This window comes from Amblyraja radiata, chromosome 41 (assembly GCF_010909765.2).
Source record: "Amblyraja radiata isolate CabotCenter1 chromosome 41, sAmbRad1.1.pri, whole genome shotgun sequence".
NCBI lineage: Eukaryota > Metazoa > Chordata > Chondrichthyes > Rajiformes > Rajidae > Amblyraja > Amblyraja radiata.
Genome location: NC_045996.1, coordinates 8,998,432 through 9,025,532, shown reverse-complemented (window position 1 = coordinate 9,025,532; position 27,101 = coordinate 8,998,432). Strand labels below are relative to the sequence as shown.

Below are 27,101 nucleotides of genomic sequence, written 5' to 3'. Positions count from 1 at the left end.
CCCTTCAGCCCAATTTGCCCACGCCAACCTATCTACACTAGTCCCAGGTACACAAAATTGCTGGGGAAACTCAGCGGGTGCAGCAGCATCTATGGAGCGAAGGAAATAGGCGACGTTTCGGGCCGAAACCCTTCCTAGTCCCACCTTGTTTTGCATTCAGTTCAGTAACAATCTGACTGGACATAGGCACAATCAGTACAAGAGTACAAGTTAATCGATTACACCAACGCAGTACACAAGAGTTTCTGGCACCATCATGTACCCATCCAGTTCAGAGTTCAAAATGAATGTTACAGTCTTAACTTGGCCGTAAAGGTCTGTTGTCCTGGTCAGAGTTGCACTGTGCCACCTTTATAGTCAAGTCGAACACTTTTAATAACGCTGAACTTGGAGGGGTGGCGCAGCAGCAGAGTTGCTGCCTTACAGCGCCAGAGACCCGGGTTTGATCCTTACCTCGGGTGCTGTTTGTATGGAGTTTGTACGTTCTCCCCGTGACTACGGTGGTTTAGTCCGGTTGCTCCGGTTTCAAGAGACAAGAGACATTTATTGTTACGTGCACCAATTGGTACAGTGAAATTTGTGGTCACCATACAGCCAAACGAATTAAAAAAAGAACACAGAACACGATAGTCTGTAACACAAACATCCCCACACAGCGGAATCAAAGTTTCCCAATGTGAGGGAACGCACCAAAGTTCAGTCATCCTCCTCTGTTGTTCTGTTGTTCCTCCCCCATTCCAAAGACGTACAGGTTTTGTAGGTTCATTGGCTTCTGTAAAAAGGCCCTCGTTACCCCCTATCCCTAACCAGTCTGAAGAAGGGACTTGACCCGAAATGTCACCCATTCCTTCTCTCCAGAGATGCTGCCTGTCCCGCTGAGTTACTCCAGCTTTTTGTATCTATCTTCGGTTTAAACTAGCATCTGCAGCTCCTTCCTACACACCTCGTATGTCGGATGTGGATGCAAACTTGTGATAACATAAAACTAGTGTACAGGTGATCGTTGGTTGGCGCAGACTCAGCGGCTGAAGGACCTGTTTCCACGCTGCATCTCTAAAGATGTGCAGTATAATGTACTCTCATATACTCGATCTAAAACATTATTGACAACTCACTTAATCAATACACATCCCAATGCTCCCACCCTGTGTCCTCTTCACACTTTACGTTCCACCCAAACTTTGTAACAGCATCAAAATTAGCAACCATTTATAGAGTCAGAAAGTGATACAGCATGGAAACAGGCCCTTCGGCCCAACTTGCCCACACCGGCCAACATGTCCCAGCTACACTAGTCCCACCTGCCTGCATTTGGACAATATCCCTCAAACCTGCCCTATCCATGTACCTGTCCAACTGCTTCTTAAACATTGGGTTAGGCGCAACCTCAACTACCTCCTCTGGCAGCTCGTTCCAAACACCCACCACCCTTTGTGTGAAAAAGTTACCCCTCAGATTTCCATTAAATCTCCTCCACTCTTTTTAATTTCTCCTCCGACAGCAACATTTCTTACTTTACTGAACCTAATCTCACACTAAACGTTATTCCCTTTGTCATGTATCTGCACACTGTGGACGGCTTGATTGTAATCATGTACTGTCTTTCCGCTGACTGGATCGCACGCAACAAATGCTTTTCACTGTACCTTGGCACACGTGATGATAAACTAAAACCAAACGCAAAGTAGTAGGAAGGAACTGCAGATGCTGGTTTAAACTGAAGGTAAACACAAAATGCTGGAGTAACTAGGCGGGACAGGCAGCATCTCTGGAGTGAAGGAATGGGTGACGTTTTCGGGTCGAGACCCTTCTCCCTTCAAAGTGCTCGGTGCTCCAGGTTGGTTAAAGGAACTGATCGTGGAGTGCCGTGGTGGGAAACAAAACAACATTCCTCTTTAGGTCTGAGGAAGGCTTTTTATATCGACCCTCTTTAACATCTTTAACAAAAGGAAAAGGCCAAAGCAGTTGCCGGAAAATGGTTTCCTGAATTGTGCAAACAAAAAAAGCAAGTGGAAATGGGCAGGTTACTTCAAGACTAAATGAATACATCCCAAAGGACTCAGGATCCCACAGAGTAAATTAAACCCAGGAGTGTTTCAGGAGTGGGAGTGTGTGGTGGTTACTGGGTTCAGGCTGTAGCGTGAACTGTGTGAGCCAGTTAATAGACACAGTGCCCGCTATGGGCAGTCATTCCTGATACAGACCAGCTTCTTCCCAGTTGTTATCAGGCGACTGAACCACCACCCTCCCCCAGCTAGAGAGCGATCCTGACCTCACATCCACCTCATTGGAGTCCTTCGAACTCTCTGTGATATATTTAACTATTTAATCTGTCGGGGAGAAAATGATGGCATGCTGGAATCCTGTCCCTCAGAGTTTAGTTCAGAGATACAGTGCGGAAACAGGCCCTTCCGCCCACCGGGTCCGCGCCAACCAGCGAGTCTGAAGAAGGGTCTCGGCCCGAACGTCACCTATTCCTTCGCTCCATAGATGCTGCCTCGCCCGCTGAGTTTCTCCAGCATTTTTATCTACCCTGCATATTAACTCTATCCTATACACACTAGGGACAATTTTTACATTTACCAAGCCAATTAACCTACATAGCTGTACGTTTTTATAGTGTGGGAGGAAACTGAAGATCTCACAGAAAACCCACGCAGGTCACGGGGAGAACATACAAACTCTGTATAGACAGCACCCGTAGTCGGGATCAAACCCCGATCTCCTACGCTGCATTCGCAGTAAGGCAGCAACTCTACCGCTGCGCCACCGTGCCGCAGAGTTACTCCAGCACTTTGTGTCTATCCCCGATAGATTAAATCAATAGATTAAATAGATTAAAGAAAGGCACAAAATGCCTCTTCTTCTTGCGTATGGCGTGCACAGTCTAAATTTGTAGGACAACTTGTTCTATTTAATCTTATTTGATTGTGCACGCCAGGTTGATTGTATTCGTTGAAACAGGGCGGACCACATGAAAGTTGCAAACTCCCACCCCACACAAAATGCTGGAGTAACACAGCACGCTTTCAAGCTTCAAGAGAGTCAGAGTCAAGAGAGTCAATAAGTAAAACTATTTATTTTAATTGTTAAGTCTATCATTTTTTTAAAAACTCTATTCTTTTTCATCCTGTGAAAGAACTAACAGTAAAACAATTTATTTTAATTGTTAAGTCTATCATTTTTTTAAAAACTTTATTCTTTTTCATCCTGTGAAAGAACTAACAGTAATTGTCATGTGTCCCAGATAGAACAATGAAATTCTTACTTGCTGCAGCACAACAGAATATGTAAACATAGTACACTGTAAACAATATAATAAATGAGAGAGAAAAAAGTTCAGTGTGAACACATATATATATATATATATAGATCATATCACTCACACATACATACACTCAAAAAGACAAACAATAATAGTGCAATAATAGTCTACGTAGTTTAGAGCTTATTTGAGGCTGTAGTGTTTAATAGCCAAATAGCTGTAGGGAAGAAGCTGTTCTTGAACTGTGGTTACAGTTTTCAGGCTCCTGTACCTTCTTCCCGATGGTAGGGGTGCTGTATCTTCCGCCTGATGGGTGCAGGAGAAGGAATGGCCGGGATGGGACAAGAAACACTGAAACTGAGATGGAGAAGGAGACAAAGAGAGAGAAAACTAATTGTTGGTTTACAATGTACGAGGGTGTGGTCGGATAATTGGATTCACCAGAATGCAGCTGGAGAATCCGAGGAATTTCTGGATCAGGGTAGTGATTGAAGCAGGAGGCACTGCCGACGGAGGAGATAATGTTTGCTGCCTTTCTCTGCCTGATCTGTCGTTCACGGCCCATTAACAGAGATCAGACTGAGTAATCACATTTCCTGCTGTCGTCAGTTTAAGTCGCGAATTATCTGGAGGCATTTTAATGTGTTTTATTCCTCTGTGCCCAGCCCAATTGCCATAATTAGTAAGGGACAGGGATGCTTCCTGTACAAAATGGCATACTTTGATGTGACTGACAACAATTTGTTTATTCCTTGCCTTACAATATTTTACAACATGTCTTACAATACTCGCTGATGTTCAGAAGAGTGAGTGGGAACCTTATTGAAATGTACAGAATAGTGAAAGGCTTGGATAGAGTGGACATGGAGAGGATGTTTTCACCAGTGGGAGAGTTTAGGACTAGAGGTCATAGCCTCAGAAGTAAAGGACATTCTTTTCGGAAGATGAGGAGGAATTTTTTTAGTCAGAGGGTGGTGAACCTGTGGAATCTTTGCCACTGAAGGCTGTGGAGGCCAAGTCAATGGATATTTTTAAGACAGAGATAGATAGATTCTTGATTAATACGGGGGGGATGGGGTTCGGACAGAGAGATAGATCAGGCATGATTGAATGGCGGAGTAGACTTCATGGGCTAAATGGCCTAATTCTACTCCTATGACGATACAACAATACGTAAACAGGCCCTTCGGCCCACCAAGTCCACACTGGCCATCAATCGTCCGCTCCCACTAGCTCTATCCAAGATATACAAGATACATTTATTTGTCACATGTACCAATTGGTACAGTGAAATGTATGGTCGCCATGCAGCCGTACGAATCATAAAGAGCACAGAACACGATAGTCTTTAACACAGACATCCCCACACAGCGGGATCAAAGTTTCCCACTATGAGGAAAGGCTCCAAAATCCTTGGTCTAATTCTTAATTTTCTCATTTCCCACTTTCTCATCCACTCTCTACATACGAGGGGCAATTAACAGAGGCCGATTAACTTCAAACCCTCACGTCTTTGGGAAATGGGAGGAAACTGGAGCATCCTGAGGAAATCCGCGTGGTCACAGGGAGAGCTTGCAAACTCCATGCAGACAGCACCCGGGGTCAGGATCAAACCCGGGTCACTGGTGCCGTGAGGCAGTGGCTCCAGCTCACAAAATGCTTTTTTTCCATAACTTCCCCATGTTCCATCGAACAGCACAGCACAAAAACAGGCCCTTCAGCCCACAATGCCTGTGCCCACCATGATGTCAATTTAGACGGCCCACCTTTATCATTTTGTTGAAGATGTTTACCCTGTGTGACATTCACCCGCACCTAGTTCTGATGCAAGGTCTGGGAATTAAAGCATTGACTGTTTCCCCTTCCACAGATGCTGCCTCACTTGCAGAGTTTCCAGCATTTTCTTTCTTTATTCAGATTTCCAGCCTCTAAATTTTTTTTTTTGATTTTTGTATTTCGTTCACCCTGTGTTCACCAAAGATCCTATAAGATCTTTGGTGTTCACCACACACAATGTACCCTGTACCCTGTACCCTGTACCCTGTACCCTGTACCCTTTGCCCCAAAGATCTTCGCTATAAGATCTTTGCTTTGCCCTGTACTCTGGCTACTTAAAGCCCCCTATGCTGACAGGCGGGGCAAGATCTGCGCGTCATTGACGGGGCGGGGTTATGGCATGATTGACACCGGGTGGAGGGCGGGGTGAAGTCTTCGCATCATGGAGGGGCGGGGTCATGATATGACTGACAACTGACGGAAGGCGGGGCGAGCTCTGCGCGTCATGGAGGGGCGAGTTTAGGGTATGATTGACAGGCGGGACAAGATCTTCGCGTCATGGGGGCGGGGTTATGCTATGATTGACAGCTGCCGGAAGGCGGGGCGAGGTCTGCGCGTCATGGAGGGGCGGGATTAGGGTATGACTAACAGCTGATGGAAGGCGGGACAAGATCTGCGCCTCATGGGGGGCGGGGTAAGGGTATGATTGACGGCTGTCCGTCGTGTAGGCGGGGTCAGTGGGTGATTGACAGCGGGAGGGGGGCGTATTACGGGTCGCGGGTGGGGCGACAGCCGACCGCGAGCGATTTCGATATGGGCGGTGTTGGCGGCAGCAGAAGTAGTGGCGGCGGCTGCAGCAGCAGCAACACCGCCGCCGCTCGCAGACGGTTGTCCGCCTGAGCAGCGTCGCGCCTCGCCTCCCCCTCGGCGGGTGATGCCGGCAGCGGGAGTTTAATGAAAAGCCCGGAGTGCGCGGCGGAGCTGGAGCTGGAGACGGAGCCCGGCCACGAACACGGCCTGCGGGAGATGACGGGCAACCTGCGGCTGAGGGGGCCGAGTCCGCCCTGTCCGTGCCCGGCCCCGGCCCCCTCCGCCTGCAGGCCCATCCCCCGGCTCATCGTCACCCAGGACGAGTCGCTGGCCAGGCCCGGAGCGGCGGGGGCCGACGACGAGCAGCCCGACGAGGAGTCACCGTCGTCGGACAGCGGCTGCGGAGGCTCCCCCGCTCCCTCGCTGCTGCTCCGCAAACTGTCCGGGTCGTCGCTCTCCTCCGCCGGGCACTCGTCGTCCTTCGAAGAGTCCGAGGACGACTTCAGCCCCTGCAGCGACGCCGAGAGCCAGCCGCCGCAGTACCTCAGCCTGGAGGACGGCCTGGGGGTGAGTGAGTGGGGGCCCGGGGAGAGGCTGGAGGCTGGAAGAGAGGGTTGGGGGGAGAGAGAGGGTCTAGTGATGGGGGGAGAGGGTCTAGTGATGGGGAGAGAGGGTCTAGTGATGGGGAGAGAGGGTCTAGTGATGGGGAGAGAAGCTAGCAGTCGACGGAGGGAGCGAGGGGCTGGTTGTCTAGGGTGGAGGTGAGGACTGGAGGTCGAAGGGGGGGACAGAAGGGAGGGAGAGGCTGGTGGTCAGAGGGGGAGATTGGTTGGAGATTGAGGAGGGGGGGGGGGGGGTAGAGGTTGTAGGGACAGGGGGGAGAGGCTGGTTTTCGGTGGTCGAAGAGGGGGAGGGTTAGGCTGGAAAACGAGCTGATGGTAGGTGAAGGTGATCGAGGTGAAGCGAGCTTCGATCTTCGAGGAGAACATTCACCAATCTGTCCCACAGCCGGCTAGCCCACAGGCTGCTGCTGGGGTAAGGTATTTACCTGGGGTCCTCCCTCTCAGCCCAGCTCCTCTTTAAACTGGGGGGGGTCTCAGGCACTTGCAGCTCCACGTGGGAACCTAGGTACCCCCCCCCACCCTCCTTTGTCTGGTGGGGGGGGGGCTGTCATCTCTGACAGTGCGGCACTCTCTCGGTACACACCTGGACTGTCATGTTTGGATTAGGACTAGAAGAGTCCCTGACACAGCCGTCGTTGGAGGTGGTGATATATATACATGTTCCCTGGAAAGCAGACGGAAAGAGGGTGATGAACGTGTGCTGGAGGGGAAGGTGTGAGATCGGAAAGGTGACATGTCTGTATCCCCTGGGGAAGGTTATATCTGCTCTTGTGGCTGAGGCATGTCTGATAGGAAAAGGTGTTTTGCAGGTTGGTGTGGAGCGCCTATTTTATTTGTGCTATGATGTCCTTCAGTTGAGAGATATGTCCACCAATGTCCATGGGTGTCAAAGGAACACAACAAAGGGGATGTGGGCATGACGCTGGATCAGGATTGTACCTGAGTTTGATATATTGTGATCTCAGATGTTGTTCCATTAGGATTTTCTTTTGTTTGTAGCGAAATGATTCTCTGTTCTTTAAGTTTTTCTGGTAAGGATCTATAGTTTTTTTAAATTATCTAATTGTTTATCTATAAAGAGTTTTGGGGACTGTCAAGGGGATTTCATACGTTCTAGATGCAGAATTAGGCCATTCGCCCCATCAAGTCTATTCTGCCATTCAATAATGGCTGATCCATCTTTCCCTCTCAATCCCATTCTCCTGCCTTCTCCCCATAACCCTTGACACCCATGCTAATAATTTGCTCTGCTTTCTGGTTGATTTTTAATTTAAATATGTTTGGGTAGAAAATAATTTGTAGTGTCCCATGTCTGCTGCTGGCAATGTAATTATTGGTGATTTGGTTGTGTTTAACTTGTACACTAAAAAAATAGTTGGATCTGCTTCAGTTTTCCTTTTACTAGACGCTGAATCTGTGAGCAGGATCTGAGCTGAAGCTCTGGTACAGTTACACAAATGTTTTTGTTCTGTGGTGTAGGTCCAAGAGTTGTGGTACAGACCGAACACTTGGAGGATGGGTTTGATTTCCGTTCTGCTTTTGACTTGTGTTGCAGAGAGCATTGGCTTGGTGGCAGTCGGTGAATTACATTCAGACATGATGGCATGTTTGTGCTTTAAAAAAAAAAATCCCTAACTCTGCTGCCACTTGCAACTGCAACCAAAGATCTTTGGCTGCAACAATGCCAGGACTGCATGTGACTTGTGTACAATGGAAATCTCGACGCTGAGTTACTCTATCATGGGGTGCGTTGCAGTCCAAACTAATTGACCTGTCACACAGATTAGTCTGACTGAACCCGTGGATGGTGAAAATGTTTGTTTCACTGGAGCTGACCGCTGACAATTAAAACGTGATCAATTGTGCCCATCTCTCTTTGCACACACACACTAAATTTAAGTTGATCCAATCTTGGCTTCCTGTCTTCGATCTTGCTTTGTTATTTCACACTGAGTCTGTGCCTGTGATGTTGCTGCAAGCAAGGTTTTCATTGTACCTGTGCCTAACCGTACTTGTGCATATGACAATAAACTCGACCTGACTTGCTACCGCTACAGTAGATAAGTGTTGGAGAAACTTGGCGGGTGCAGCAGCATCTATGGAGCGAAGGAAATGGGCAATGTTTCAGGCCGAAACCCATCTTCAGGCTGATTGCTACTGCTACGTTCATTGACCTGCAATGGTTCTAAGTCTAAAGATTGCCCTTGATTCATCTACTTTAAAAATGCTCCTCACTATCTCTGTCACCATATTCAGCCTTCCTGCCTTTGCAAGACTTGATGCTCTGATAAGCCTTGGTTGGGCTTCATTGTTTAATTGTTCCTACAAGTTGGGGGGAATATCCCCTTCCGAAGCATCTGTTTATCTCTCCTACTTCATTACACAAGCGGCATTCTGGTCACTAATCATTCTCCTTGAGTGGATTTTTTTTGTGTCTTTTAGTTTCTGCGAACCTATTTTGGAATGTTTTGCTCTGTACCATGGAGTATCAGATAGTTGCTGTTACAGTCTCTGTTACAGTGTCCATCATCTGTGGTTCACAATCCCTCTCTGGACATTTGAGCAGTCTGGACAATCTTTGCAATCTGGACAAAGAGTGAGTTGGCGTGTTCATTTTGATGTCCAAACTGTCAACCAATCTCATCTCGGACATGGAGCTGGTCTCTCTAGTGTTACTCTTCCCCCCCCCAGTCTTGCTGGATATAAAATCACAGTAAATTTCCCTACATTGGAATCGTGATTGCATTTTGGAGATAATTCATTGACCGTGGTGCAGCGGTAGAGTTGTTGCCTCACAGCGTCAGAGACCCGGATTCAATCCTGACTCCGGGTGCTGTCTGTACAGAGTTTGTATGTTCTCCCCATGACATGCTTGGGATTTCTCTGGGTGCTCTGGTTTCTTCCTACACTCCAAAGATGTGTAGCCTTGTAGGTTAATTGGCTTGGTAAACAATTAAACAATGAAGCCCAACCAAGGCTTATCAGAGCATCAAGTCTTGCAAAGGCAGGAAGGCTGGGGATTTTGCAGCATGGGGATTGGAGGGCCCAGTGTCACTCCCCACTTCAAGTAGAATGTACTGCAGTAAAATACAGTGTGCTGGAGGAACTCAGCAAGTCAATCTGCAAGTGCTGGAGAAACTCAGCAGGTGCGACAGCATCTATGGAGCGAAGGAAATAGGCAACGTTTCGGGCCAAAACCCTTCTTCAGACTGGGTCTGAAGTCAATCCGCAACTTGGGAGGGAAATGGACAGATGACGTGTCGGGTCAGGTTCCTTCAGTTTCTGTCCATTTCCCTCCACAGATGCTGCCTGACCCGCTGAGTCAGTTTATAAAAACTGAAACGTCCAAAATCTGCAGTCTCTTGTGACCGAATGTAGAGCAGATTGTGTAATCCACGTGCAGGTTTGAACACATCCTACCCAGTTCAGTAACTGTGACAGAAATATGTACTGGAAATCTGTAATAAAGACAGCCAATGCAGGATTCACTCAGCTGGTCAGGGAGCACATACAAGTCAAGTCAAGTTTATTCGTCACATACACATAGGAGATGTGAAGTGAAATGAAAAGTGGCAATGCTTGCGGATTGTGCAATAAACTGCAAAACAGAATGGAACCGAATTACATATTACATATTTGACAGAGATAGTGAGGAACATTTTTAGAGTAGATGAATCAAGGGAAAACTTTGGACTTAGAACCATTGCAGGTCAATGACCGTAGCAGTAGCAATTTGTTCCCAGTGTGTGTAGGACAGTGTGAGTGTGTAGGGATGGATGGTCGGCCCGGACTTGGCGGGCCGTAGGGCCTGTTTTCACGTTGTATCTCTAAACTAAAAACTAAACCTAGACTGGAGTGCTCTGGAATGTCCTAAACATAGAAGAATGCTGTAGAATTGGGGAGATGTGTAGGGCAGATATTTTGCACAAAGTGTTGAGTATCTGGAACATGCGGTGATGGTGGTGGTGACAGGTGCAATGATGGGGTTTAAGGGGCTTTTAGATGGCCACCTAGATTTGTATGGAATGGAGGGATTATGAATCATATGCACTCAGGCAGGTGAGATAAATTTCTCTTGGTATCATGTTCGGCACGGACATTGTGAGCTGAAGGGCCTTTTGCTGTGAATACAGTCCTGTGTTCTATAAATGCAACGGCAATAGACCGTGGCTGGCAGGGGAATTATATGTGTGTGTGTGTGTATTTTCTGGGTTACAGAATTAATATCTATTTCATGTGGAAGTCAAACACATTGTAATTCTAGTTAATTATATGAAGAAGCCATACGCAACAGATTGCAGAGTGGTAATATTTTTTAAGAACTCTGTTTTGCAGCATGGGGATTGGAGGGCCCAGTGTCACTCCCCACTTCAAGTGGAATGTACTGTAGTAAAATACAGTGTGCTGGAGGAACTCAGCAAGTCAATCTGCAAGTGCTGGAGAAACTCAGCGGGTGCGGCAGCATCTATGGAGCGAAGGAAATAGGCAACGTTTCGGGCCAAAACCCTTCTTCAGACTGGGTCTGAAGTCAATCCGCAACTTGGGAGGGAAATGGATAGATGACGTTTCGGGTCAGGTTCCTTCAGTTTCTGTCCATTTCCCTCCACAGATGCTGCCTGACCCACTGAGTCAGTTTATAGAAACTGAAACGTCCAAAATCTGCAGTCTCTTGTGACTGAATGTAGAGCAGATTGTGTAATCCACGTGCAGGTTTGAACACATCCTACCCAGTTCAGTAACTGTGACAGAAATATGTACTGGAAATCTGTAATAAAGACAGCAAATGCAGGATTCACTCAGCTGGTCAGGGAGCACATACAAGTCAAGTCTATGCGTCACATACACATAGGAGATGTGAAGTGAAATGAAAAGTGGCAATGCTTGCAGATTGTGCAATAAACTACAAAACAGAATGGAACCGAATTACATATTACATATTTGTTGAAGGAAAAAAAAAAAAGAAAAAGAAAAAAACAGCAATTTTACAAAGACACCACACAACAGTAAATTAGTACAGTAAAGTTACTCCCTGGTGAGATAGGAGTTTACAGTCCTAATGACCTCTGGGAAGAAACTCCTCATCCTTTCCGTTTTCACAGCATGGCAACGGAGGCGTTTGCCTGACCGTAGCAGCTGGAACAGGCTGTTGCTGGGGTGAAATGGGTCCCGGTCTGAAGATGGGTTTCGGCCCGAAACGTTGCCTATTTCCTTCGCTCCATAGATGTTGCTGCACCCGCTGAGTTTCTCCAGCATTTTTGTGTACCCCCCATGATCTTGTTGGCTCTGGATTTGCACCTTCTGATGTATAGTTCCTGCAAGGGGGGGGGGGGGGGGGGGGCGAGTGTAGTTCCCATAGTGCGTTCGGCCGAACGCACTACTCTCTGCAGAGCCTTCTTGTCCTGGGCAGAGCAGTTCCCAAAACAACTTGTGATGTTTCCGGACACGATGCTTTCCACAGCCGCTGAGTAGAAGCAGAGAGAAAAACAACTCCATGTTTCTGTTCAGAGACACTTATTACAGTGAGCAGTGCATCACACATGAGTGCGTTGCATTATGAATGTGTGTCCGTGTTTGCTGACTCTGATGTTTATGTTGTGCTGAGCTTGCTGTGATTACGTTCTGCGTGTGTGTGTGTGTGTGTGTGTGTTGTTGCAATCCGATAACCTGCAGGCATTACTATAAATAAGCTGCGGTGAGGATGATATTCTCAGAAGAATTCAAGACATCCAGGTAATCAATCAATCACCTGTTCAATTGTCTAAGGTTTAACAAAGGACGCCTCCCTCTTTTCATGAGATGACGGAAAGATTAAATACTTGATTCCAAAGGAATAAACAGAAGAACAATGAAGTGTAATAAACCTTTGCAAGGGTGGTATTTATTACCCCTGAAGTATTGTGGGCTTGAAATTTATTTAATGCAAAGTTAAAAGGAATTAATTATGGTTTCAATGTTTAAGGTTAAATGCAGTAGTTATGTAAGTATTGCCTGACTAAGAAGAACTGCTCTGGTTGCTGGATTGGAAAGTACAGCAAGTCCGATAGTGGAAGGAAAGTCCCAGGTCTCTGAAAATTCTGTCCATCAACTGGTCTCCACAGGGTGAACACACAAAGAATATCAGTCTGAGGAAGGGTTTCGGCCCGAAACGTTGCCTATTTCCTTTGGCAGTCTGAAGAAGGGTTTCGGCCCAAAATGTTGCCTATTTCCTTCGCTCCATAGATGTTGCCTCACCCGCTGAGTTTCTCCAGCACTTTTGTCTATCTTTGATTTTCCAGCATCTGCAGTTCCTTCTTGAACATCATTGCCATGAACATGTTTTCCCCAGTATAGTCATTATTGCATTTGTAGAATTATATAGTGATACAGCATGGAAATAGGCCCTTTGGCCCAACTTCCCCACACTGGCCGACATGTCCCAACTACACTAGTCCCACTACCTGCGTTTGGCCCAAGTCCCTCCAAACCTGTCCTATCTGTCTAAGTGTGTAGATGCTGAAAGAAAGGTGTGTTGGAAAGAACTGCAGATGCACAAAATGCTGGAGTAACCTTGCGGATCAGGCAGCATCTCTGGAGAAAAGGAATAGGTGACGTTTCGGGTCAAGACCCTTCTTCAGACTGGGTGTCTGGCCCAACCAGTGATCGATGGTGCAATTCCTCTTTGCAAACAAAGATCTGATGCCATGTATTACTCTTTTTCCTTTAAATCCATAGCCATTCAGCCTTTCCCAGTACTTGTGTGCACAGTTGCTTGTCGACAACCTTCTGGAAGTCCTCCTGCTGTATTTTCTAAATATAATTCTAATTTGATACAAGCTGATCAGTAAGGATGTCTAAAGTTGCGGTGAGCAGGCAAGAGAATGAGGTTGAGAGAGAAAAACTGATCATCCACGATCGAATGGCAGAGGATACTGGATGGGCTAATTCTGCTCCTATGTCTTGTCCTATTATGCCCATCTCTGCAGATATGTTTTACTTTCTAAAATCTGTAATGCCTGCTTATTTTCCCATAAAAACACAGATATTGGGCTTGGCCTCTGCAAATAAAAACAAGGTCAATAAGATTATCATTGAGCAGGCATTGATCAGTAGGATTAAACCCAAGGTAGACAAAAATGCTGGAGAAACTCAGTGGGTGAGGCAGCATCTATGGAGCGAGGGAAATAGGCAACGTTTCGGCCCGCTGAGTTTCTCCAGCATTTTTGTCTACCTTCGATTTTCCAGCATCTGCAATTCCTTCTTAAACAGGATTAAACCCATTTGTGTGTCCACGGATAAAGATTGATCTCCAATGTATTTCTGTTTAAGAAGGAACTGCAGATGCTGGAAAAATCGAAGGTAGACAAAAATGCTGGAGAAACTCAGCGAGTGAGAGCAGCATCTATGGAGCGAAGGAATAGGTGACCCGTCTGAAGAAGGATCTCGACCCGAAACGTCACCTATTCCTTCGCTCCATAGATGCTGCCTCACCCGCTGAGTTTCTCCAGCATTTTTATCTACCTCCAATGTATTTCTAGTGTTTTCTGTTTTCATTTGAGCTTCAGAGCTTCAGCATCTCTACGGCCTTTGTACTATCTGGGTCACTTTTGTTTTTGTTGATTTACGGCATTATGTTTCATTCGCATTTCTGAAAATATGCTATCTGTCCATTTCAACATTGCAGCCCGCAGTGTCTTTCACTTTAGTAATTTCATTCAGAACGAACTGAACTTAATTTGGCAGTTGGCATTAAAAACAGAAAATGCTAATAACATTCAACAGCTTAGAAGAGTGAAATTATTAACATTTCAGGCTAGATCTTTCTCCATCGATTTTGAAAGGTGGGCTATTTTTCTATTTGCAGATGCTGCCTGACCTGATGCATCCTGCTTTTTGCTTTAATTGCAGATTTCCTGCGTCACAGTTTTTTGATTCTATGTTGCAAGTTGGCATTTTGTTACAATGTATTGGATGCAAGAACTGACATGACAATTTGTTAATATTGTGTCACCTTCTTTGAGTCAAAAGCCCTCCACATTGGTGTGGGATAAAGGATTGACTATAGTTTACATTTTGTGAGATGCTTTGCAAGCAGCCGTAAGTTCTATGACCTATGATCTATCTAAAGTATTCTTATTGATAGAAACATAGAAACATAGAAAATAGGTGCAGGAGTAGGCCATTCGGCCCTTCTAGCATGCACCGCCATTCAATATGATCATGGCTGATCATCCAACTCAGTATCCTGTACCTGCCTTCTCTCCATACCCCCTGATCCCTTTAGCCACAAGGGCCACATCTAACTCCCTCTTAAATATAGCCAATGAACTGGCCTCAACTACCTTCTGTGGCAGAGAATTCCAGAGATTCACCACTCTCTGTGTGAAAAATGTTTTTCTCATCTAGGTCCTAAAAGATTTCCCCCTTATCCTTAAACTGTGACCCCATGTGCTGGACTTCCCCATCATCGGGAACAATCTTCCTGCATCTAGCCTGTCCAACCCCTTAAGAATTTTGTAAGTTTCTATAAGATCCCCCCTCAATCTTCTAAATTCTAGCGAGTACAAGCCGAGTCTATCCAGACTTTCTTCATATGAAAGTCCTGACATCCCAGGAATCAGTCTGGTGAACCTTCTCTGTACTCCCTCTATGGCAAGAATGTCTTTCCTCTTGATTACTGAAATAATATGACAGTAATCTGATAAATAATGATTGCAGGAACCCAGTTGCTTAAGTGGTTACGTATAGAATTGTCATCTTGTGGTTTCATTGACGGCGTAGAATTAAAACAATTCTTTGCTATCTCTGCTCTTCCTCTATTTTCCTTACCATCCAATTTGTATTCTACATTCTATTTCAATGAACTATTTTTAAATATCAGCAATTATGAAAATACAGTAACTCATTATTATGGACCTCTTTATAATCGATTTTGGTTATAGTGGACAGACCTACCGACCTTTGCCGCCGCCGCTACCGGCTGGCATTGCCTGGCGTTGCCACCCCTGGCCACCACACCACGCCTGGCCTTATTCATTCTTAGTGGACTCTATTCCCCCTGTCCATGGTCCGTTACAACAAGGGTTTACTGTGTTTAAGAAGGAACTGCTGATGCTGGAAAATCGAAGGTACACAAAAAAGCTGGAGAAACTCAGCGGGTGCAGCAGCATCTATGGAGCGAAGGAAAAAGGCAACGTTTCGGGCCGACACCCTTCTTCAGACTGATGGGGGGTGGGGGGGGCGGGGAGAAGAAAAGAAAAAGGAGGGCTTACTGTATCTGAACTGTCTTATTCTGGATATAACAATTTCCTGTATAAAGACTAAAGTATCGCTGCTAACTTCCATGTAAAGAATTCGTGCTTGGCTCCACTTACATCCATACGTGTATGAACCATTTTTTCACTGACTTATTTGTGCAAATTTAACTTTGTACTTGTTCTTTTACTTTGTTTTCTTATCTATAATCTCTTCCTTTTAATTTCATTTTAAAAAAAACAATTAATGGGCAGGAAGTTGTTTTGCTTAAACGTGATGCAATGCTCCAATGATATGCAGTGGTGTTCATCGACTGGAGCTGATCCTGTGTTATCTGTGCAAGGAATCTGTGTCCCCTTCCCAGTCTCACCGCACGCTTACTTCCAAATGTACTCGTATTTTGTCTTCACTATGTCAATCCTGGAAATCCCTGCTCAACAACAATGTAGGAATAACCTAACTGCAAGACAATAGACAATAGGTGCAGGAGTAGGCCATTCTGCCCTTCGAGCCCGCACTGCCATTCAATGTGATTATGGCTGATCATCCCCAATCAGTACCCCGTTCCTGCCTTCTCCCCATATCCTCTGACTCCACTATTTTCAAGATCCCTATCTAGCTCTCTCTTGAAAGTATCCAGAGAACCTGCCTCCGCCGCCCTCTGAGGCAGAGAATTCCACACTGGCCACTCTGTGAGAAATAGAGCCTGTCATGGTCTCCCACCATCTACTTGAAATTACGAATGGGTAACAACTGACCCTTGCCACGATGCCCACATCCCTTCACTTGAGTTGGGAAGTGAAAGGCACAGTGGCTCAGATGCTTCACAGCCCCAGAGACCCAAGTTCGATCTTGACCTTGGGTGCTGTCTGTGTGGAGTTTGCATCTTCTCCCCGTGACCACACACGTTTGCTGTGGGACTCTAGTTTCCTCCCATATCCCAAAGCCGTGGGTTGTAGATGGGTGTGTAGGGGGGAACTGCAGATGCTGGTTTACACCAAAGATAGACACAAAATTCTGGAGTAACTCTTCAGGTCAGGAAGCATCTCTAAACCAGAATTGGAGCAGAAATGGTTTTGTAATTATGGAGCAAGAGGATGTGAGGAATCTTGAAATTGACTATGTGGAATAGATTCAGTGGACGTTGTTGAGCTTTTAGTTTAGAGATACAGCGTGGAAACAGGCCCTTCCGTCCACTGACTCCATGCCAACCAACGATCGCTCCATACACTAGCACTATCCTACACACTAGGAACCATTTACAAATTTTACTGAAACCAAATTAACCTACAAACTTGTATATTCTTGGAAGTGTGGGAGGAAACCGGAGCACCCGCAGTAAAGCCACGCAGTCACGGGAAGAATGTACAAACTCCATATAGACAGCACCCGTAGTCGGGATGGAACTCGGGTCTCTGGCATTGTAAGGCAGACTCGGCCACTGCGCTACTACATAATTAAAGTTGGGGGAAGAACAGCCTCTGGTCAGACAGCACTTTGCCCTCCATGTTTGGCCCTGAACCTCTTCCTCTTGTGTTCCCTCTCAATTTGATTTAATCTTTTTGCCACCATATATTTAGTATCTATATTCCACCTATTCTAATTCTACAATTGCTCACTCCTGGATTTGTTACACAAAGCCCGCCTATAAATATCCGCTGGAAATGTTGATTAGACAATTGCGAGGAAATGGGTCATTCCGATTTAATTTTTTTAATCTCTCTGTCCAGTCATTTCCTGTCTGAATGAGGCAACGTGCATGGACTGTGATCCATGGTGTCTATCGCAGGAATGTTCTTCTTTAGCTGAGCTAGTGCTTGGGGAATATAAGGTCCATGTTTATGAGTGATTAATTGTTGGGTTAGGAATGTAACTATTGAGAAAACTCATTGTGCGGTTCAGTTTATCACCTCCTAGAATTCCACTTTTAAATGAAACTCTCCATTCCGCATTTCCTCGCCCTCCCCGGGAAACATAATGAATGAATGTTCCCAGCAGTGAGCCTTTGCAATTACTACTTCTCAAACACAAGGATGAAATGTCAAAGAAAGCCCCCAAGCCTTTTGGTCATTCAGGAAAATCATTCAGGTAGAGTTGCTGCCTTACAACGCCGGAGATCCGGGTTCGATCCTGGCTACGGGACTTACTGATATGTTCTGTATTCATGCCTACTATATTTTGTTGTGCTGAAGCAAAGCAAGAATTTCATTGTCCTATCTGGGACACATGACAATAAACTCACTTGACTTGACATGTCTATACGGAGTTTGTACGTTCTCCCTGTGACTGCGTGGGTTTTCCCCGGGTGCTCCGGTTTCTGCCAACACCAAATACGTGCAGGTTTGTAGGTTAAATGGCTTTGGTAAAGATTATAAATTGACTCTAGTGTGCAGGATAGTGCTAGTGCATGGTGATTGCTGGTCGGCCCGGACTCAGTGGGCCGAAGGGCCTGTTATCGTGCCATATCTCTAAACAAAACTAAGTTTCATAGCTTTGCAGGGAGGGTAGTTTTTGCAGCTTCTCAATGAAGAAAAATAAATGTCCAAATATCAGTATTCCTGTTTCCCAACTTCCTGACTTTGTCTCTCTCCTCCTTGCACCATACCCATGAAAATAATCTGCATTGGGCTATACTTTTGTTTGTGAAGTACTGTACTTTTGAGATGCAGTTGCCGTTGTAGTAATGTGAAATATTTTCCATACAATAAGATGACACGCAGAACAGTGCAGCAACAGGGACAATAATCTGTGTAAATACTGGCCGGGACATGGGGTAGAATGGGATTTGCCAATTGTTAATCATAACTGCCTGACAGGACCGATTAAGGAATGGGTGATATTTCATGTCGGGACCCTTCTTCAGACTCGGTCTCAACCCGAAACGTCACCCATTCTTTCTCTCCAGAGATGCTGCCTGCCTGAGTTACTCCAGCTTTTTGTGTCTATCTTCGGTTTAAACCGGCATCTGCAGTTCCTTCATACACAGGACAGATAAAGATCTTGTGTATAAAATGACTCTCCTGACAGTGCAGAAGTTCCACACTTCTTCAGTTGGATCTATTGTCCTTGCAGGCTTAGTCTAGATCTCGCTGACCTCCAATCACTCACCAACATCGTGACGAGCCCTCGGGTGACTTGGTGCATTAGTTCATAAGCAGGATCAGGCCATTCGGCCCATCGAGTCTGCTTCACCATACAATCATGCCTGATCTATTTTTCCCTCAACCGCATACTTATGAACTAATGCACCAACAGAATCAAGTGATATGGGGGAAAAAACAGGAACGGGGTTACTGATTCTGGATGATCAGCTGTGATAATATTGAATGGCCGTGCTGGCTCGAAGGGCCGATGGCCTACTCCTGCACTTGTTTTCTATGTTTCTATATAGGCCTTGCCCTTGACATCCACTGAGCTTAGACAGGAAGCAAAGTTAGAAATTATTTTGTCAAATATGAAAAAAAAAGTTTTTAAAGCATCTCTTGCATTGAGTGATTGGAAATCAAATTTACTCATTTAAAATTACTAAAAATTCAGGAATAGTTAAATATTCAACAAAATGGTGACCCAGTGTAGCACTTGCACTCTCAAACTTGCAGATGTTGGAAATTTAACACAAAAACAGAGTGAAGCATTGTAGCAAAGTTCTCTGGATGCTTTCAAGAGAAAGCTAGATAGGGCTCTTTTTTAAAAAAAAAAAAAATAATAAAAAAAAAAAAAAAGCGGAGTCAGGGGATATGGGGAGGCGGCAGGAACAGGGTACTGATTGGGGATGATCAGCCATGATCACATTGAATGGCGGTGCTGGCTCGAAGGGCCGAATGGCCTCCTCCTGCACCTATTGTCTATTGTCAAAGGGTTCATGATCTGAAACATTGATTCTGTTTTTCTTTCCTCACATGCTGCCTGACCTATAATGACGCAATAACATTCAACTTTAAAGCCTTTGACTGAAAGTATATTTCAAAATATAACTATACAAAGCCATGGTGCTTAGAGTACATCATTTCAAACAGTTTTATTAGCTGAAATTGGCCACACAACAAAATAGCAGTGCTTGTTTTGTTTGGATACATTATTACCCGACAACGTCATGTACTGTGAACAACAAAAGAATAAAAATGTGAAAGTTGCAATTTAGAGTGATATCAAAAATGTGCGAAAAAAATTGAAGCTTAATTGCCTTTTCTTTATCGCTCAACAATAAAAGGGACCATTCAGCCCATTGAGCCTGTACCAGCTCTTGAGAAATGTTATTCCCCTCTTTATAACCTTGTAACTTGTTCTCTTATTTATGCGGGCTTACACCATGCTGATTGTTCTCATCACAACAGAGTTGGGGAGTTTTTGCGGTAGCCACTTAAGTTAATAAGTGGCTGATTTTTGAATGTGGGAGGAAATCAGAAATTCCATACAGATAGTAGTGTAGGTCTACATCGATCGACCCCTTGCTAGTACTGTAAAGGGCCTGTCCCACTTTCACGACCTAATTCACAACCTTTTTTACTCGTGGACATTTTTCATCATGCTGGACAAACGCCCCGACCTACTTGATGTCACGAGTAACTACGACCAGCATCACGACCTGCTACGGCCTACCTACGAAACCTTCTACGACCTCGTTATGACCATGCTGCGAGTATGAGTCAAGGGCAAACTCGGCAGAGGTCGTCAAAGTGGGACTGGCCCTTAAGATAGCTACATACAAGCAGCACCACTGTACCACCCACTGTGTTTCATACATTGTAAAACAACCCGATATTTGTGAATGAACTAAGTAGAAAATATATAACTTTGTTTGGGAGGAGTAAGTGAGGGGTGAGTATGAGCAGGTAGACAGGAGGATAGGCAATAAATAGTATTTGGTTGCATTTGCTGTGCATTTGGCTCGAGTGTGGACACTGAGCCAGAATCCTATAATTTGGTTAGAACCAAACTTCCGTATCTCCGGGCGTTTGTGCATTTGATGAATGAATCTCCATTTCTCTACTTATCACTTTCTGCTTGTTCTCTGACCGTGGGAAAAGTTCTTTGACTATATTGTTGTAACCCGCGTAACTCCCAATCCCCTGGGATCCACTGGGGTGATGATGCCTTTCTGATGTCACTGACAGTGTCCAATGCTGTTAATATTTGGCATTCGCAGCAATGTATTGAATTGTGCCAAGTTTTGGCATTTTAACTTGTGTTTCTGAATTGTCCATATATGCGGTTTGTGGATGTATGTTTGTCTTTGTGCGGTGTGATTGTTAGGTGTTGTGCTCTTGTTTTATGGTTACATAAATCACTCTCTTTGGAGTGCCTTGATAGTTTGGCTGTGTGGGAGGTGTTTACTCTTGGACAAGTTGTTGGAGAGAGAGAGTAGGCCATTTGCCTTCTCGCACCTCCTCCATTTTAACAATAAGGTGGATTTTTAACCTCTGCCGCTTTCCCCACATGTCCCATATTCGATGAATGGTTAGTTTATTATTGTCACGTGCACTGAGGTGCTGTGAAAAGCTCTTTGTTTCGAGTTATCCAGTCACGTTCCCATAAATCGTAAAAAAAATTCCTCTCGGCTGTCTTGTATGTACTCAGCAACTGGGTCTCCAAAGCTTTCTTGGGTAGAAATTCCAAAGCTGAAGAATTTCTTGTCCTGAACGACAAACTCCTTGTGTTATGGCTGCAACCTCAAGTTGAACGAAGTTGCAATAAAACATGCAGTCCCCTAAAGGCCCTTCGAAGATCCAAAATTAACCCTTTCCTAAGACAGCACTAAACTAACATAGCTTATTGCTTTATGGTCTCATCAATGTATTGATCTAGAGAATGCTCTCGTTCACACCATGAATTAATCCTTTACCCTATTGCTGCTCATTTGGTTTGCTGTTTCACCATTGTATTATCCTTGTTACACTTGCTTATAATTTCCTATTTAATGCTGTGCTAGGACATGAAATTGATGTCTCCAATTTCAGGTAGTCCCTGATTTCTCCTTCTTTCCCCTCTCCAGCTCTCCCTCAGCCCACTGTCTCCGCCTCTTCCTTTCTTCTTCCCACCCCACCGTCACATCAGTGAGGGTGTGGGGGCGGGAAGAAGAAAGGAAGAGAAGGGTCTCGACCCGAAGCGTCGCCTATTTCCGTCGCTCCATACATGCTGCCTCACTCGCTGAGTTTCTCCAGCATTTTTGTCTACCCATGCTAGGACATGTTCATTTGCTGCTCTCTTTGCATCTTGCAATTAAGCCAGGTAGCATTTAACAATATTTGCAACAGTACACATGAGGCAAAAGGATCATGTGTATTTCCCCCAAAAAATCCCCAGATCTTCTGCAGTCTAGGCAACCAAACCATTTGGTCTATGTTCTGGAACCCAAAGCTCATCTGAGTCTGAAGAAGACCAGAGTAGGTGAAACAAGGACTGGAGGACATGGGTTTAAGGTGAAGGGGAAAAGATTTAATAAGAAGGTAGATAAATATGCTGGAGAAACTCAGCGGGTACAGCAGCATCTATGGAGCGAAGGAAATAGGCAATGTTTCAGCCCGAAACATTGCCTATTTCCTTCGCTCCATAGATGCTGCTGTATCCGCTGAGTTTCTCCAGCATTTTTCTCTACCTTCGATTATCCAGCATCTGCAGTTCCTTCTTAAAGATTTAATAAGAATCTGAAGAAGGGTCTCGACCCGAAACGTTGCCTATTTCCTTCTCTCCATAGATGCTGCCTCACCTGCTGAGTTTCTCCAGCATTTTTGTCTACATAAGAATCTGAGGGGTAACTTTTTCACATAAAGGGGGGTGGGTGTATGGAACAAGCTGCCGCAGTAGGTAGTTGAAGAATGGACTTTCCCAACGTTTAAGAAACCGTTAGACGGGTACATGGATTGGGCAGGTTTGGAGGGATATCGGCCAAACGCAGGCAGGTTGGACTAGTGTAGTTGGGACATGTTGGCCGCTGTGGGCAAGTAGTGCTGAAGGGCCTGCTTCCATGCTGTATCACTCTATGATTCTAAGGGTTCTGACCCAAAACATCACCTAGCATTTTTCTTCAGAGATGCTGCCTGACCTGCTGAGTTACTCCAGCACTTTGTACCTGTCTCACCAGGGGTCTGTTGGCTTGCCCTGCAGCACTGAGGCACAGCATGTTCAACATATATGCACAGGTGAAGCTGATGATCATGACCAGTAGTTCTAAGGCTTATGGAAGTGCTTACTGGGGTTGTGAAGCACACTGATGCACTGGTACTGATAACTTCCTGTCAATGTCCAGGTGTTTAGAACTGAAACCTCAATCCGTTTTGTTGCTTAGTTTGTTCTCAGCCTCCACGGTGGCAGTGCCTGCCCTCCCTGCCCAGTGATGGGGTGGAAAGTGTGTATGAAGTTAGTGGTGGAAAATCTGACCACATTGCACTTGGTGGCAGTGGCAGCGGTAGAGTTGCTGCCTCACAGCGTCAGAGACCCGGGATCGATCCTGACTACGGGTGCTGTCTGCGTGGAGTTTGTGCGCTCTTCCCATGATTGCGTGGGTTTTCCCTGGGTGCTCCGGTTTCCTCCCACACTCCAAAAACTCACATGTTTGTAGGTTAATTTGGCTTTGGTAAAATTGTAAATGGTCCTTAGTTTGTAGGATAGTGCTAGTATGTGGGGATCGCTGGTTGGCATGGACTCGGTGGGCCGAAGGGCCTTTTTCTGCGCTGTACCTCGAAACTAAATTAGTGAACCTGTTTTGCACCATTTATATTACACTTTTTATTAACTGTAAACTAAACATTATACGAGGAGTTGAACTGACCACTCCCTCTGGACAGTCTCGCCAGGCTTCATCCCTTTTTTCCTTGACCGGGCCTGCTCTTCCCACCAATGCCTTGCCTTGAAGATCGCATTTGCACGAGCTTTGTTGCCCTTGACCTTTCTCACCTCCAAGGCATGTTCTTGCTGCTCAGTGATCTTGTGATGCCCTTTCACCAGCTGCTGGGAGCTGTGTGGCCCAGCTTGCTTGAGCACTGTTCTTGCTCATCCCCTGGAGCTGGTCCTGCTTCCTCTTGCTGTTGAAAAGCCTCCTGAATACCCACAGGATTCAGAATTGCAAGCTAGTCGACCATAACTCATAGACAATAGACAATAGGTGCAGGAGTAGGCCATTCGGCCCTTCGAGTCAGCGCCGCCATTCAATGTGATTCACTGGAGTTTCGAAGGATGAGGGGATATCTTATAGAAACTTATAAAAGGACTGGACAAGCTAGATGCAGGAAAAAAGGTTCCCAATGTTGGGCAAGTCCAGAACCAGGGGCCACAGTCTTAGAATAAAGGGGAGGTCATTTAATACTGAGGTGAGAAATTTTTTTTCACCCAGAGAGTTGTGAATTTATGGAATTCCCTGCCATAGAGAGCAGTGGAGGCCAAGTCACTGGATGGATTTAAGAGCGAGTTAGATAGAGCTCTAGGGGTTAGTGGAATCAAGGGATATGGGGAGAAGGCAGGCAAGGGTTATTGATAGGGGACGATCAGCCATGATCACAATGAATGGCGGTGCTGGCTCGAAAGGGCCGAATGGCCTCCTCCTGCACCTATTTTCTATGTTTCTATGATTCAATTACATGTCCTAATTAACTCTGAATCAGAGATGTCATTGTATTGACTTGCATTTTTTAAATATATATTAAGGAACAGTAATTGTTTGCTTGTGTTAACATGTATGTGTAATGGATTAAATTATTTTTACTAGAACACAAAGTGCTGGAGTAACTCAGCGGGTCAGTCAGCCTATCTGGAGGACATAGGCAATAGAAACATAGAAAATAGGTGCAGGAGGAGGCCATTTGGCCCTTTGAGCCTGCACGGCCATTCAATGTGATCATGGCTGAATCATCCACAGCCAGTAACCCGTGCCTGATTTCTTCTGATTGAAGAAGTGTTCCGACCCAAAACATTGCCTATCCATGACCTCCAGAGAATCTGCTTGTTCCTCCGCTGAGTTACTCCAACACTTCGTATTCTACACAAGTAGCCACAGAAGGTAGTTGAGGCCAGTTCATTGGCTATATTTAAGAGGGAGTTAGATGTGGCCCTTGTGGCTAAAGGGATCAGGGGGTATGGAGAGAAAGCAGGTACAGGATACTGAGTTGGATGATCAGCCATGATCATATTGAATGGCGGTGCAAGCTCGAAGGGCCGAATGACCTACTCCTGCACCTATTTTCTATGTCTACAAGGTTTCAGCACCTGCAGTTCCTTGTGCCTACATAATGTTTTCATTGCTGACAGTCTTGTACTTGCGTGGGTATGGGATATTGCTTCTGTGCAGATCAAATGCATTCCCCTTGAATGGCTTTACTGAGAGCATCGACCTACTCTGCCTCTGCTTGTTTGTAGATTCTGATCAAATTGTCACCGCAACCACAGCATCGCGGGTATGTAATGGAAACTTTTGTGCAGGTAGCTAACTGGCTGCTGTGCAAGCAGGTTACGCAACCTTGCTTTTTGTGGCGTGTAGGATCTGCTGAGGGTGTTGCAGGAAGCTGCTGGAGGGGGGGGGGGGGGGAAGAGAGCAGTCTGAGCTGAGCTGCCTCTGCTCTGTGACAGACGGCAATGTGGAGATCACTGGGGTGAATGGGGCAGGACGGCTTATGTGTAAGAAAATCGATCATCCATCCACGTTCCGCACCTCCATATGTCTCGGAGATTATGGTGAGCAATGTTTTTGTATAGGGTATATATTTGCTTAATTGACATTTCAATAGCTTTGCCTGGTGATGTTGCTGTATACAATCCAGGGCTGTCTAGGGTCATAAACCTGGGAGATAATGAATGGGCAGCACAGTGGTGCAGCTCGTAGGAATGCTTCTTTGCATCTTGAACAACCTGGGATTAGTCTGACTGTGGCTGCTGTCTGGATGGAGTTTGCACGTTTGTCCTGTGTATCTGTGGATCTCCTCCCCGCGACAGAAGATCTATAGACACAAAACGCTGGAGTAACTCAGCGGGTGAGGAAGCATCTATGGAGAGAAGGAATAAGTGACGTTTCGGGTCGAGACCCTTGAAGATGCGTCACTCATTCCTTCTCTCCATAGATGCTGCCTCACCCGCTGAGTTACTCCAGCATTTTGTGTCTTCCTTCGATTTTATCAGTTCTTTCGTAAACAGAAGATCTATAGGTTGTCATGTTAGCTGCTCACTGTAAATTGTCCCAAGTGCGCAGGTAAATGGTAAAATGAGGGGTGGTACAGTGGGAAATGTGGGAGAATAAGATTTGAATACATGGGTGGAACGGTGGGCTGTTTCTGTACTGTATGGGTCCATGGCTTCATTTGCATCCCACATTTAAAAGCATATCGAAAGCCTTTGTTCTCTTTGATTCAAGATTCCAGATTCCAGAGGGTTTATTGTCATTACAGCCATATACACAGTGCAATGAGATAGCGTTTCCCCAGAACCTCGGTGCTACATAGAACACAATTGGGCAACATGCTACATATATAGATATACTACGCTATACACTTCCTTACTGAAGTGCAACGAAGTAAATAGAAAATATACAAAACAACAACGCAGGACAGTAGACCACAGTGCAACAGAGTGCAGTGTACACAAACCAAGTAGCCCAGGGTGCAGTGCAGAGTTTATGTAGCAGCAGAGATGGGGGTGGGGGGGGGGTGTATTCAGATCAGTCCCTGAGCGTTGAGTCGACTGGCCTGGGGGAAGTAGCTATTGCATAGTCTGGATGTGAGGGACCGAATGCTTTGGTACCTTCTGCCAGATGGGAGGGGGGAGAAAAATTTATGTTTGAAGGGGAAGTGTGTGAAAGGCCTGTGACCCAGCGGGCCATGGAGATCGTGGAACTATTAATAGAGCTGCTTATAGTCGAGCTCCATCCTTGCCTGTCTGTCCCGGTACTGTGGCGCACATCTGCAAAGGGATGTGTCATGCTGCAATTATTCTGTTTACCTGTAATATCATGACTTGAGGAATGTTGGTAGATATTTGGTAGAAAGCCAGCTCCACTGGTTATCAATCACAGTCGAACAGCATGGAGCTACGCCCTCCGAGTTTACGGAGACTCCGAAGAAGTCTGAAGAAGGGTCTCGACCCAAAACGTCACATAGAATCATAGAAGCATAGAAAATAGGTGCAGGAGTAGGCCATTCGGCCCTTCGAGCCTGCACCGCCATTCAATATGATCATGGCTGATCATCCAACTCGGTATCCTGTACCTGCCTTCTCTCCATACCCCCTGATCCCTATAGCCACAAGGGCCACATCTAACTCCATCTTAAATATAGCCAGTGAACTGGCCTCAACTACCTTCTGTGGCAGAGAATTCCAGAGATTCACCACTCTGTGTGAAAAATGTTTTTCTCATCTCGGTCCTAAAGGATTTCCCCCTTATCCTTAAACTGTGACCCCTTGTTCTGGAATTCCCC

At 45.6% G+C, this 27,101-nt stretch overlaps 1 protein-coding gene across 1 annotated transcript in view; it reads left to right on the top strand.

Moving 5' to 3' along the window:
• The first annotated feature begins 5,834 nt into the window (after nt 1-5,834).
• LOC116967858 (inositol-trisphosphate 3-kinase C-like) overlaps nt 5,835-27,101 on the top strand; it is a 54,318-nt gene continuing 33,051 nt past the window's right edge. Inside the window, exon 1 of the mRNA XM_033014491.1 lies at nt 5,835-6,418. Coding sequence (XP_032870382.1) covers nt 5,996-6,418 — 423 coding nt within the window. The 5' untranslated portion in view covers nt 5,835-5,995. The remainder of the gene's footprint in view (nt 6,419-27,101) is intronic.